The sequence below is a fragment of the Aythya fuligula genome, chromosome 2 (genome assembly GCF_009819795.1).
Source record: "Aythya fuligula isolate bAytFul2 chromosome 2, bAytFul2.pri, whole genome shotgun sequence".
Taxonomy (NCBI): domain Eukaryota; kingdom Metazoa; phylum Chordata; class Aves; order Anseriformes; family Anatidae; genus Aythya; species Aythya fuligula.
In genome coordinates this window covers 95,729,609-95,742,648 of record NC_045560.1, presented here as the reverse complement: position 1 = coordinate 95,742,648, position 13,040 = coordinate 95,729,609, and the positions used below count along the sequence as shown (strand labels likewise).

The 13,040-nt window shown below is 35.7% G+C and overlaps 1 protein-coding gene across 1 annotated transcript in view; it reads left to right on the top strand.

Moving 5' to 3' along the window:
- Positions 1-13,040, top strand: part of LOC116485621 (dynein heavy chain 5, axonemal-like) — a 145,789-nt gene that overhangs the window by 100,586 nt on the left and 32,163 nt on the right. The window contains exons 61-66 of the mRNA XM_032181113.1: positions 2,545-2,727; positions 5,956-6,126; positions 6,507-6,885; positions 8,070-8,341; positions 10,249-10,413; positions 12,739-13,006. Of these exons, the coding sequence (XP_032037004.1) occupies positions 2,545-2,727; positions 5,956-6,126; positions 6,507-6,885; positions 8,070-8,341; positions 10,249-10,413; positions 12,739-13,006 (1,438 nt within the window). The remainder of the gene's footprint in view (positions 1-2,544; positions 2,728-5,955; positions 6,127-6,506; positions 6,886-8,069; positions 8,342-10,248; positions 10,414-12,738; positions 13,007-13,040) is intronic.

The window sequence follows — 13,040 nt, the reverse complement described above, 5'->3', positions numbered from 1 at the left end:
ATGATTATTTTTTAAATTACTTTTCATAGAGAAAGAGAAATATAGGGGAAAAGTAAATGACTTGCAAAACTAAGACCAGAGAGTATCAGACAATCAATGCCACATGGGAATAACACTTTAGGGTGAGCATTTCCAGATGACAATAGGGAAAAGAAAAAGTGAGGAACTAGAAAAGGAGCATGGCAGCCTGAGGCAGAATGGAAATCTGGTGTTATTTGAGGCATATCTAACACAGAGTCCAAATTTCAGCTGCATCTTGATGACTACATGTATGTGATTAAAAAAAAAAAAAAAAAAAAGTATTGCTTATTTTATCCACCTTTCTCAGTTTCTGTCTAGCTTGGGATCTCTAGCCATTCTGCTTGGGATCTGTCTTCTATTTTACTCAAAACCTTTTTTTTTTTTTTTTTTTTTTTCCTTCCAATCAGCCTACCCTTCACACTTTATTATGCCAATAAAGATAAGATGGATCATGATAAAGATCTAGAAATATATTTTCAGACTAGATCAAGCATGATACTAAAGACTTAGTTGTTAAAGTATAAAATCTTTCCTACAACTGTAGATTATCACATGAATACCACAGTATACTACCTTCACTCAAAATGAGAGCGGTAGATAAGGAAAAAAAATTAGAAAGATGGTAAGAACAGGAATATCCAGAAAGCTGTTTATGTCATAGTGATGTCATAAGTTAAACCTTTAACCTTCTGTAACTGGGCCTGTACTTATATTTTCTACCACCTTTAAGAAAGGCCCGGCATTCAATCCCGCATTAAATGCATTTTCTGGTAGATAGAGCATGCTCACAAAATGGTATAGAAACATAGCTAGCAACAGGAAGTATTAACTGAGAAGAGAGCAAAAATAATAGAGAGTATTCAAAGATCTTGAAAAAATAATGTCTTAAAAATATATTAAAAAAAAAGCTCTCCTAAAACATGAGAATTTTATTCACAAAAGGATTTCGGCAGTTTGTGACTGCGTGAAACCTATTTTCTTACAGTAGATTATATAACTTCCTCTAAATTACATTAGACCTTATTTTGCCCCCCCAAAACTCAGGAAATAATAGACAGAATGATGTATCTCTTATTCCACTGCTCTTGAGACTTGCATCTCCTACTCAGGATTTGAGAGAGATGCCAAGCTTAGCGCAGGAGAGGAAACAGTAACTCTCTGAGTTAGGGACCTGTACCAACTCTTTCTACCATATTGTACCTTTTCCCCCAGTAGTTTAAAGCATCCTTCAAGCTGCTATTTCAGTTCCCTCCTTAAAGTGACACTGAGTCTGTTTTGCCTACCTTTCAGATGGCTGTACACACTTATGAACATGGAGCCTCTGTTCTCTCGTCCAGTAATTGCATACTCACCAAAGCAAAGACTAGGAGATTTCTTCTTTTCCTTATTCATAGTTTTTATACACTATAGGTGATGGTGACAGAGAATAGTGTCCACTTTCTGTTTTAAACCCATGTAATTTGCCTCTAGATACTGTAATCATACCTTTTTCAAAGAGTATTCCCTTCAAGACAGGTATTTTATTTTAAAAAGCATGCCTATCCTAGCTTGTTTTCTGGTTAAAAAAATAAAATTAAAAAATCATGGGATAACAGATGTTTGGAAAGGCTATCCAGTTCTCATCTCAAAGGTACATATTACAATTATTAAATATCAATAAATGATAAGGGTCTAAGGGGTCTATGTGATTTTTAGTAACTTTTAGACTTGATATTGTGAAATAGAAACTTCATTGGAAATTCAGTATCTGATACGAGATTGTAAGATTGGTTCCTAACTGAACCCTATAAGTATTTACCTGCTTCACATTAGTGTTTTGAACATAAATCTATTAATAATTAAAAGGTATTAAGACACTACAGTAATTAGATAGATAGACTGATAACTAAATATACAGCTAACATTGAAGAAAAACAGCAAGTGTGATCCTCTGTTCTGTTAACCTTAAAACAAAACTTCCATTCATTTCAGAAGAGGCAAGTATTGCTCCCTAGAATGTAATCATTTGTGTAGATATCCCAGGAGGAATATAATTTCTGAATGCTGCAACACATTTTGTGCTGTTTTCTTTGTGCTTGCAAATGCATGCTATATTGTGAACCAACCTTCCTAGGTTACAGCTCTGAACCACAAGTTCTTCAGAAGTCATATAGAAGACAGCCTGTCCCTTGGCCGACCTTTGTTAATAGAAGATGTTGGAGAGGAACTTGATCCTGCTCTAGATAACATCCTGGAAAAAAACTTCATAAAATCTGGTTCATCACACAAAGTAAGATGAATTGTGAACATGAAAGTAAAAAGACAGTAGGACAGATGCCGGGTGTCTGATAGTCTGGGTGATGTAGAGATTCACACTTCTGCAATACTTAAAAAGATCAGCAATGAACTCCTGAGTTTTCTTGTTTGTTCCCCTTAAGCAGAAAGTTTTAAAAGTGCAAATATATATATATATTTAAAAAGATCTTATCTATTTTTCACTGGATGAAATTACTTCTGAAAATTGAGTCATTTTTTTATTTTCAGGTGAAAGTAGGTGACAAAGAGGTGGATGTGATGAAGGGGTTTACCCTTTATATGACAACAAAATTGGCTAATCCTGCATATACTCCAGAAATTAGTGCAAGAACAACAGTGATTGACTTTACTGTTACTATGAAAGGGTTGGAAGATCAGCTCCTTGGCCGTGTCATCCTCACAGAAAAACAGGTATCTAGTAATTTGCAATATTTGTTTAGAAGGAATTGTTCAGTATTCACACCGAGAGTAGATATACATGTATTTTATGTCTTAGCTGAAATCAAATGCAAGAATAAAAATACACATGTAAATTTATTTTTCTGTGTTTTTGCTGAAGGACAATGTAGAGTTGTGTTTTAATGGAATGGGAAGACCTCAACAAACATTTGTTTTAAGATCTGGCCTTGGAAAGAGAAAAAAAGAAATTTTTTCATTAATAATGCATCACAGGCATATACATGACATATATGAACCGTCTTTATTCCTTTATGTATAACAAATGCTCCTTGTTCAGTCAGAAAACTCTTTTATTTCTGAATTCTTTTTTAAAATTAATTTGAATTAGATGAAAAAAATGCATATGAAGTCATACTTCTCTTGCCAGCCATGGTCTAGTGTGCAAGGAGATATGAAATTTTTAAGGAGTCTTCAGCACTGACTTGACTCTTACTAAAATTTCCATTGATTTTTTTGTAAGCAAATGTGAGGAAGAAAATTTCCCAGGTGTTTCTCAGAAGTTTTATTTCAAAATACAAAATCTGAGACATCCATCCAAAATAATTTGATTCCTATTCTTAAATTGTTCTTACTTCTTTTTGTGTGATCTAATTTAACAGCCTAGTTATCCAAAAACTTAGAAGCCAGTTCATTACAGACACTGGGGACAAGTTTTTTAATCTTTTATTATTTTTTTTTTATACTGTGGAAGTCAACCAATAAATTATATTGTTCAATTACACTAACATGAAATATTTGTTTCTTTTCTCATTAAAATGAAAGCACAGAAGTTGCATTTCATACCAAATTGAATGGCTTATTTATTTCAAATGGAACATTTTATAACTGCACTTTTGTGTGCAAAGTAACAAAGATTAAGGTATAGGTTAGCAGAGCTGCTGCTTTCAATAAATAACACAGGCAGGCTTGCTTGTGTGAGAGCTGTTCCCCACCTAACGGAATTCATTCCTCCTCCTTCCACTTTGCAAAAGCATGTTCTAGACAGTGTGCTTTAGTGGTGCTGTCACTTTCTCCAGTGACAAATCTTTTCCTTTTGTTCATACAAGCATTTTCTGAAGTGCAGACAAGCCTAAGAGCCCTTCCTTCTGGTCCCAACCAGAGGTGAGAAAGTCATTGCTATGCCCAAACTTCCTGTGAATTGTTTCATGAAAACTGAGAAAGTTACAACAGCAGGTAATGAGGAAAAGCTATCCACAGGCAGGCTGGGACAAGTGCTCAGGGTGTAAAACTTTTAATCTTTACTCCAGTAGATGTCTATGTAAGTAAAATCGAACAGCATCAGCAGGAGTGGCTGGGAGTAGCCCAGCTAAGCTACTTGTAGCATGGTGATTATAGACCTCTGATGAGAGACAGCAGTTTAAATCCCTCTTCTCAAGACAGAAGTGAAAGTGGTTTCTCATGGCCTGCATATAAACAGTCCTACTTTTAAAATCTCAAATAAAAAGTGGTATGAGTACCCTATAGTTTCCCTCCACACAGAGAGACCCTCTGTGAATTTTTTTGTTGTTGTTTGTTATTGTTTTTTCTGGACAAATCTATTACAGAATTCTTACTGTATGTATGTAGTAACACCTAGGTTGCATTTTGGGGAAAAAAAAATCACTGAAAAATATTCTGGATGAATAGCACTAGATGTGCTCTGTATCAGCTGAAGGGAACTGCAAGGGCAATACTTGTTTAGTATTAGTACTGGTTGCTGCATGGGGATATGTTTACTGGTGATCCACATTTATTAACCTATTCATTTAGCAGATATGAAGAAATCAGGGTTGTTCTGTCTCTTCTGTCTCAGTAACAGAAAAACGTCCTGCCACAGATAGCCAAAGCTGATGGACCTCTAATAAATTTAGTTCAAAGAAAAGACTGAGCATTAACAGAGAATCTGAAAAACAAGTTCTCTGTTACAAACAAGAAGACAAATTTCTGATTACTGATCTAAAGTAATAGATTAAAGGATCTAAGGCATTCTTAAAGACTGTTGTAGTCATCAACGGCATATATGATCAAAGAAGTATTTATTATTCTCAGCTTTAAAGTTTTTACTCCCTAAATAACAAAAAGCCTGTCACCTGATATATTTGCTTATTTTCTGAAAGACACACTTTAAAGGCTTACAAATAGAATGGGTGGGGTGTCTGTGCTTAAGATAAACTTGTCCATAAATAGAATTTAAGTATGTACTTAAATTCATGTTCTAATCTTGGGTTAACGAAAGAGGAGAAAATGTGGAAGCTGAACCTGAATGACTGGGGCTTAAATCATTCTCTCCTTTTAGGACATGTTTATTTGTAGCTTCCACAGAGGTACATAATATAGCCCTAGAATATATTATGAACAGTTCCCAAATAAGTTTATGAGAGTGAATAAATTTTTCGCTACTCCTTTGAAATACAAGAGAGCCTCTCCTGTACTCTGTAACTGTGTACATCTCCTTCTTATCTAACTTGGCACATTGTCAAGAATGAAAATAAACTGAAGCCATAGGTGTAGGTAGACTGGTATTATTAACTGCCTTTTTCTTACAGAAAGGTTGACTCAATTGATTAAATAAAGGTACCCAGCAAGGGTGTCTCTGAGCTGTGTTGGACTGTGCAATATAAATGCTTCATTTCACTTGGCATTGTGTTGACTTGTCTGTCATTGTTCACTTGCCATTGCCTGTCTTGTAGAAATAGAATAAAAATTCCACATCACATAGATAGTAATTGTTGTAGTATTTCCTATTTTCTAAGCAGTAGGGGAGTGTATCTTACAAAGTCACAGGATAATAAAAATTAGAAAAGGAACAGGTCATCCAGTCAATTTCCCTAAAAATGTAAAATCGGTCCGTAGAATGCATTTTCCAGTCCTTTGTATGATTTAATTTTAAGTACTTAACGTAATATGACCCTTATTATTTCCCATTGGAAACTAGTTTCAGTGCTTTATACATCTTACTATGAAGAAGCTTTTTTTGGGGGGTATTTCTGATGCTTTTTCACTCCTCAGTGTTCTGCATCAGTCAAACAAAAGTAGTAGACATAAATGACTTCAAAATACAGAAATGTTATATGCTATAGAAAAAGCAGGAAACCCCACAAATTATCATGCATGAAATCATGTTTTCTGTGTCATTTAAGGCATCTTTCTTTGAATTAATCTTAAATATTCTAATGAACATTTCTGATTTTCTGAATACAGGAACTGGAGGCAGAAAGAGTCAAACTGATGGAGGAAGTGACATCTAACAAGAGGAAAATGCAGGAGCTTGAAGATAATCTACTCTTTCGTCTAACCAGTACAGAAGGCTCTTTGGTTGAAGATGAGTCTCTGATAGAAGTCCTAAGAATCACTAAAACAACAGCAGAAGAGGTGAATATTATGTACATTGCAGATATATTTTGTAAATGTAAAGATTATCTGTAGAAAGATCCTTTTTTTTTGTTTTGTTTTCCCATTTAGAGTTTCTATATAGCATCTGACTTCTTAACAAATAAATGGTAGAAACATTATCATTTTTCATCATGAAAATATTGCAGAATTAAACTATTACCTGGACAGTGTTGCATATTGCAGACATACCTTGCAAGTGCACACATGAAGACACAATGCCTCTGTAAAAACACTGAATGAAGCAAAGCTTGACTAAAAATACAAATGTGATCTTAATCAAGACCTTTTACTTTTGCTTGTGCAGTATAAATCAAAAGTGATGTGACTTAATCTCCATGGTCTTTTCAATTAATTTTAAGGTCAGTGAAAAATTAAGTGTAGCAGCAGAGACAGAGGTGAAAATCAACACTGCACGTGAAGAGTATCGGCCTGTTGCTTGTCGTGGTAGCATCCTTTATTTCCTAATTGTGGAAATGAGCTTGGTTAATGTCATGTACCAAACATCCTTACGACAATTCCTTGGCATTTTTGATCTGTCGGTGGAAAGATCTCAGAAATCTCAGATCACAGCAAAAAGAGTACTATATGTAATTGAGCATCTCACCTATGAAGTCTTCAAGTATACAGTTCGAGGGCTGTATGAAAATCATAGATTCCTGTTTACATTGCTTCTGGCACTGAAGATTGACTTGCAGGCCAAGAAAATTTCACACAATGAGTTTGAGACACTGATCAAAGGTAATTTCTCTTTAAAATCTGCTCTATTTACATATGTCTGTGACCTGCCTAATTCAGATTTTGCCCTGCTTACAATAGCAATATATTGTATCCAGTAGGAGTGATGATTTTTAACTGGTGAATGAATGCATGTATATTGCACAACAGAAGTTTACAATATAAATTTAACGAAATGAACAGTATAGATTATTCACTGTCAAAATAACGCTTTAATCAGTTATATGGTTATTTAACTGTTTTGCATTGGATAACAGAAAAAAAAAAACACATTACTTTGTAAGAGACTGGGTAATTTTCTCCTGTGTACCCTTTTTTGAGTTTCCACATACCTTCATCTGTGAGGTTGGAGACAGTCAGAAAAATCTCTTTTTATTGCTGGTGAGCAGGCATATGAATGCATTAGAACTCTGTATATTAAAGTGTCAGCATAAAAAAGAAAAAGTGGAAATTTGTTACATATTGTAAAACATTGTTATATGTCAGCTCCACTACATTATGCTGCCTCTGCATGTCACTGCTAAGACACAATGACAAAGAAAAGTTTTGGTAAAACTTATACAGTTCTGGTGGAGGTGGACTTTGCTGTCTCCAAAATAAGCACAATCACATGCCAAGATAAATTCAACAGGGTACTTGCCATCAGCTTGTTTATATATCAGCTTGTTTTGTGAACACCAGTTTAATATTCAGCTTGGCTCGGCTGCATAGGAAGTACAAATGGGCACGATGCTGGAGTGGTGTGTGAGCTAAGTGGTTGTTGAAGATACCCTTTCTGGAAGTTACCATTTCTGGAAATGGGTGCATGGTGTGCTTTCTTGTTCTGTAGTCTAAATGAACGGAGACTGGGCTAATCATAGGTCCTTCCCAGATCTGGAGTGAATACCTGGGTTTGAGTAACCTTTTAGCTAGGAAAGTATTACTCTAACTCTACAGATGGATAAAAAAGAAGCTCAAAAAATATTGGAATATCAACTTTGGGAGGCACATTTATCATTTATGACCCCAATCTGTCTTTGTTAAATAATTCCTTTAAGCAAATTCTAGATCTCCATGTCTTGGTTTGCAAAGATTTTTACTCTCTAAATAACAAAAATAAATATTTTTGATTACTTTTTATTTTTTGTTTTATCAATTCTTATTTTATTTTATTTCTTTTCCTATACAATGCTTTTTTTGTTTTGCAGGAGGTGCCAGTTTGGATCTGAATTCCGTTGAACCAAAACCAAAAAAGTGGATCCTTGATGTGACATGGCTCAACCTTGTGCAGTTGTCTAGCTTGAGCCCTTTTAGTCAGCTTCTGGTGCAAGTTGTTAGGAATGAGAAGGCTTGGAAAGCTTGGTTTGATGCAGAAGCACCTGAAAAAGCCATTATTCCTGATGGTTATGACAGCTTGCTGGATCAGTTCCGTAAACTACTCCTTGTCCGTAGCTGGTGCCCTGATCATACTGTTGCCCAAGTAAGATAAGCTTTCGTACAGTGTTTATGCTATATGGTATCTCCTGTAGAACTACTAGTTCTAAGCTTCTGTCCTCTGACTTTGTTTTTATCATAATATGTGTTGCAGAATGAAGTATTTTGAAAATGAGAAAGAGTTTTGAGGTCCTTCTAATATACATGAAAGAAATATTTATTTAGTTGTAACAAAACATTGTACTTGATCTGTAAGAATGCCAGTCTTTTTGTGTGGCATTTCTTACGTGGAGCCATGAAACATGTGAAGCAATTACATTTGTCCAGAGAATTAAAAGATGCATCCCTATTTCTTCACACAAGAAGTGGAAAGAGAACAGCTCACGTTGATGACAGGTGCAATAAAATAGCTGAACTGTTTACTTACCTGTAGCTCCATGCTGAGGAAGTAATAATTAAGACTGTCTCATTGCAGATATGGTAAGAGAAACTGTAACGGAATAGCAGTTTCTCAACAGGATGAGATATTTCAATTTTCTTTTCCATATAGGTTTATGAGATGTTTGAACCTATCAGTATATCTTATTTTCAATTTTTTTTTTCAATCTTCAGCTGCACTGCAAAGTAGTACTTCTGATTTTCTTCCATATCTCAACTTTATACATTAGACATTGTGATAGCATCCATCGCGTATTTAGGGGACATCATTTTTTTTCAGGGACCTCTTCTTCAACAAGATCCATGGAGGATTCATCCTTCTTGCTTTCCTATTCTGTAGCTGGCAAAGGAAAGAAGTATGGGAACTCCACAATTTAAACAGTCCAAAATAATAAAGCTGCTGCTGCTTATCCATCAATACTTATATTGTCTTGCAACAACCATCTTTGAGACAGAATGCCTCTGAACAGTAATTTCAAAAAGTGTAGTTGTTTTAATTGTTGAGGAAAAGGTTTATTATTATTTATTATTATTTATTATTTTATTATTATTTTCTCTCTTCTTTTCCTACTTTCCCCAAACATTATAAAGTTTTACCTCTTTTAACTAGGGCAGAAGTCATGCGTAATAGTGGAAAGTGTATTGATTGATGTGGTTTTTTTTGGATCTGATATCTTCCTCAGTCCCCTTTGATCTTGGGTGTTTCTCTCTGTAATGCACTCCTCAGAATCTGTGCTAGTAGTTCACACAGTTGGAGAATCATGGCTCTCAGAAAAGTCTTTTACACACCAGGATAGTTCAGAAATCCTTTTACAAAAAGTCCATGCAAAGAGGAAAACAGAGGCATAAGGAATGCCTCTTGAAACCTTGAACCTTCAAGGGTTAAGTCTGAACTGTGTTTATATTCTGTAGAAACAGATACTTAGTGTAGGACTTGCATTTGGTAGCCACCAGGCAGGAGAATTCTGTTTGTATTTCCAGCAAATCGATGGAAAACTCTAAGCGAGTCAGTTGAAAGATCTGTTTAGTCTGCTGTGCTGTAGAGCCAGTGCCAACAATACATTCATGGAAGAGGTAAGAATGGGGCTGCTATAAAGCAGCTCTTTCACTTGGCATTCTACCAAGCTTTAGCAATCAGTAATTTAAGAGCAACATTTTGGTTGTCCTCAGAGCCAACAGTGGATCTGTTTTGCATGGATTTCTGTAGTTCTTTAAAAAAAAACATTTAGCATACTCAAACAACAATGCTCACAGATTGGCTGCTGTGTGAACAGAATTCTTTTGTTTCTTTCAAGTTTGTTACTTGAGAATTTTAATAGTTGCAACATGTAGGACTGTAACTTTTCTTTTGTTAAAGCTGAAAATAAAAGTTTAAAAAATTGTTGTCATCCAGTGTGTAGATATTGGCAAATTCCACATCAATGATTATTGGTAAATAAAAAAATAAAGTGTGTATATATACATATATATATATATATTTTGTAACTTTTGTTGTTGTTGTTGTTGTTGTTTTAGGCTCGACACTACATTGCAGAATCCCTGGGCATGAAATATGCAGAAGGATTTATTCTTGAGATGGAAGCAATGTGGACAGAAAGTGACTGTCGAACACCTTTGACATGCTTTTTGTCAGTGGGGTCTGACCCCACTGAAAATATAGAACGTCTTGCAAAATCAAAGGTATCCTCAAGTCTATGTAAATACATTAGCTGGTTCAAATTGGATTCCTATTTTCTTTCTTGGCTTATAGTATGAATACAAATTTGAATGTCAGCTTTATGATGGTATCTTCTGTCACCTATTTGGCCCATCAACACCAATGGACTCCTGGATAGTTCCTTACACTTTCTCCAATAGGATTTATTTTCTGTAATCAATAAAGAGAAAGAGTGGCTCTTTTGAAAGCATTTCAGAGTGCATAATTGAACTGTAACACTAACTTGCATCCAGGAGCTGAGTATTTCTATCCCACTCGCCATACAAGCAGGCAAGGGATACTAACCTCCTAACAGAGTTACTTGAAGTTAGCCACTCACTCAGCATCACTCTTGCAACTGGAGGAACAAAACTCTCCCATTTCAGCCAAATCTTAAGCAAAACCTTAGTTTAGTAGAGTGCTCAAAGATAGACGGTGCTCTGCAGTTGACTGTTAAAAAACCATCAGGTTTTGCTGCCATTCCAAAAGTATATTGCAGTGGGTAGTTTTAAAATACTTTCATGTTTTAACAGGAGCAACAGGAAGTCAGGCTGCAAAGGTGCTGAAGAGATTACCTAGTTTATTCATGCAGGGCTTACTAATGGCACCTCTAAGTATGGTATTAACAATATAAACCACTCATTTACAGTTGACATTCTTCAAATTCATGACAAGAATGTATTTTTCACTCTAACATTTTATTGTTCAGATGTCTTCCCCTCAAAGAAATGGAAACAGTATCTGTGACTACTGAGCTATATAGACTTCTTTATAAAGCAGGCAAACTGTCTTAAAACTAGTTGCATTTCTGCCACCTATGAATTTCTGCCCCCACTTGAATTCAAACCTTTGAATTAAAATGAAATTAATCTTATCTAGCTTATAACAATGTTAAAAACATATACTTTAATTATTATACAGTTTGTTTCTTACTTTAAGGGCCTTCAGCAGAACTGTCAGGGACACTGAGCTGACTAAAATTATAGTATTTTCATCTGCATGGTGCATTAAGATGACACATATGTTGGTCTCACTCACTATTTACAGCAATATTCTGTAGGCAGACGTTTTGATACAATTATTTCAAAAGGAGTAAAATGAGGACAATTCATAATGGAGAAAAAAATATTTTTTTCCTTTTCTTGATGCTTCTATAACTTTTACTGATTGTACATTTGAGAGGTAACTGCTGAGAAGAGCAAGTTATGAGCATATGCTTTGTTAGAGAATACTGAACCAGCTGAATATACATGCAATCTGGAGGGGTAGTTGTAGTGTTTGACTTAGAGAAGTGCTAGCTGTATTTCTCCTTAAAACAGATAAAGGTTTTGCTCCTTCAGCACGCAGCCAACTTCACAGCTTATTCAGCTTTGCTTCTTGCAGGTTATTTAGCTTCTCTTCCTTTAGCTGCATTTTCAGTTTTCACTGATCTGAGAGCAGGATATAGCTTTTCTGATCTTTGGTGTTTTCTTCTTAAATCTTTTGCCAGGATGTGGAGGATCATATGCAGTAGCTGCATTTATACTATTAAATAAAATCAGGTCAGGGCCTGTTCTCTGACTGTAGGGTCAAGTGACCTGCCAGCTTCACATGGTTAAGCTTTTTCTCTCACAGCCTCATCTGCACTGTTTAGGACTGTCTGACTTTCTTCTTTTTGGTTTCACAGAGACAGAGAGTTTCTAGCAGGAAAACTTAAGGTTAAATTTGCAGCTTTTAGCTAGTTGAAGATAGGCCCACATTGATAGGTCTTGATGCAGCTCATGGCTCACAGCATAAGAAGTCTGGAGCAGGAAACTGTCCATGAAACTCAGCCTTTTCACCAGTTCTTTGCCCACAGCTTCATCTGTACCTACAAAATGTATATGGACTAATATACTCAACTGGGCTTGACAATTCTCTTTCTTCCCTGTTGGGACTCAGGCAGCCAACCTAAGCAAGGGGACTGCGTATTTAACAAGAACAGTAAGAACTATAAACAAGAGGGAGTTTTGCCTGCATGTTACCCATGGACTGGTATGGTCCTGATAGCAACCTGGTCGGTTTGTCTTTTTCAGATCCCTTTTTGAGGGCTTTTTTCATCTTCTGTTTTTCTGAATGATTACACTTGGAGGTTTATGCTCTTTTGCTTACTCTGTTCTAGTATAATTAATCTCCACTGATTTGAGAGGTTTTCTTTGTGGCACAGTGTCACTACATACTGGCTTACAGAAGCAGTAAATCATGTGGCTAATCATTCTAAAGAACTGCATTAAAAACAAAACAAAACAAAACAAAACAAAACAAAACAAAGTATTCTTTTCTCCTTCCAGAACATTCCGTGTCGTGCCATTTCAATGGGTCAGGGCCAAGAAGTCCATGCAAGGCGCCTGTTAAATCAGTGCATGCAAGATGGAGGATGGCTTCTTCTACAAAACTGCCACCTTGGCTTAGACTTTCTTAGTGAATTAATGGACACCATCACCACAACAGAAACTATGAGTGAAGGTTTCAGGACCTGGATCACTACAGAGGCTCACCCAGACTTTCCTATTAATCTTTTGCAGTCATCTATCAAATTTACTAATGAACCACCTCAAGGTAGGAAAACATGCTTTTTGGGGTGGGTCTAAGT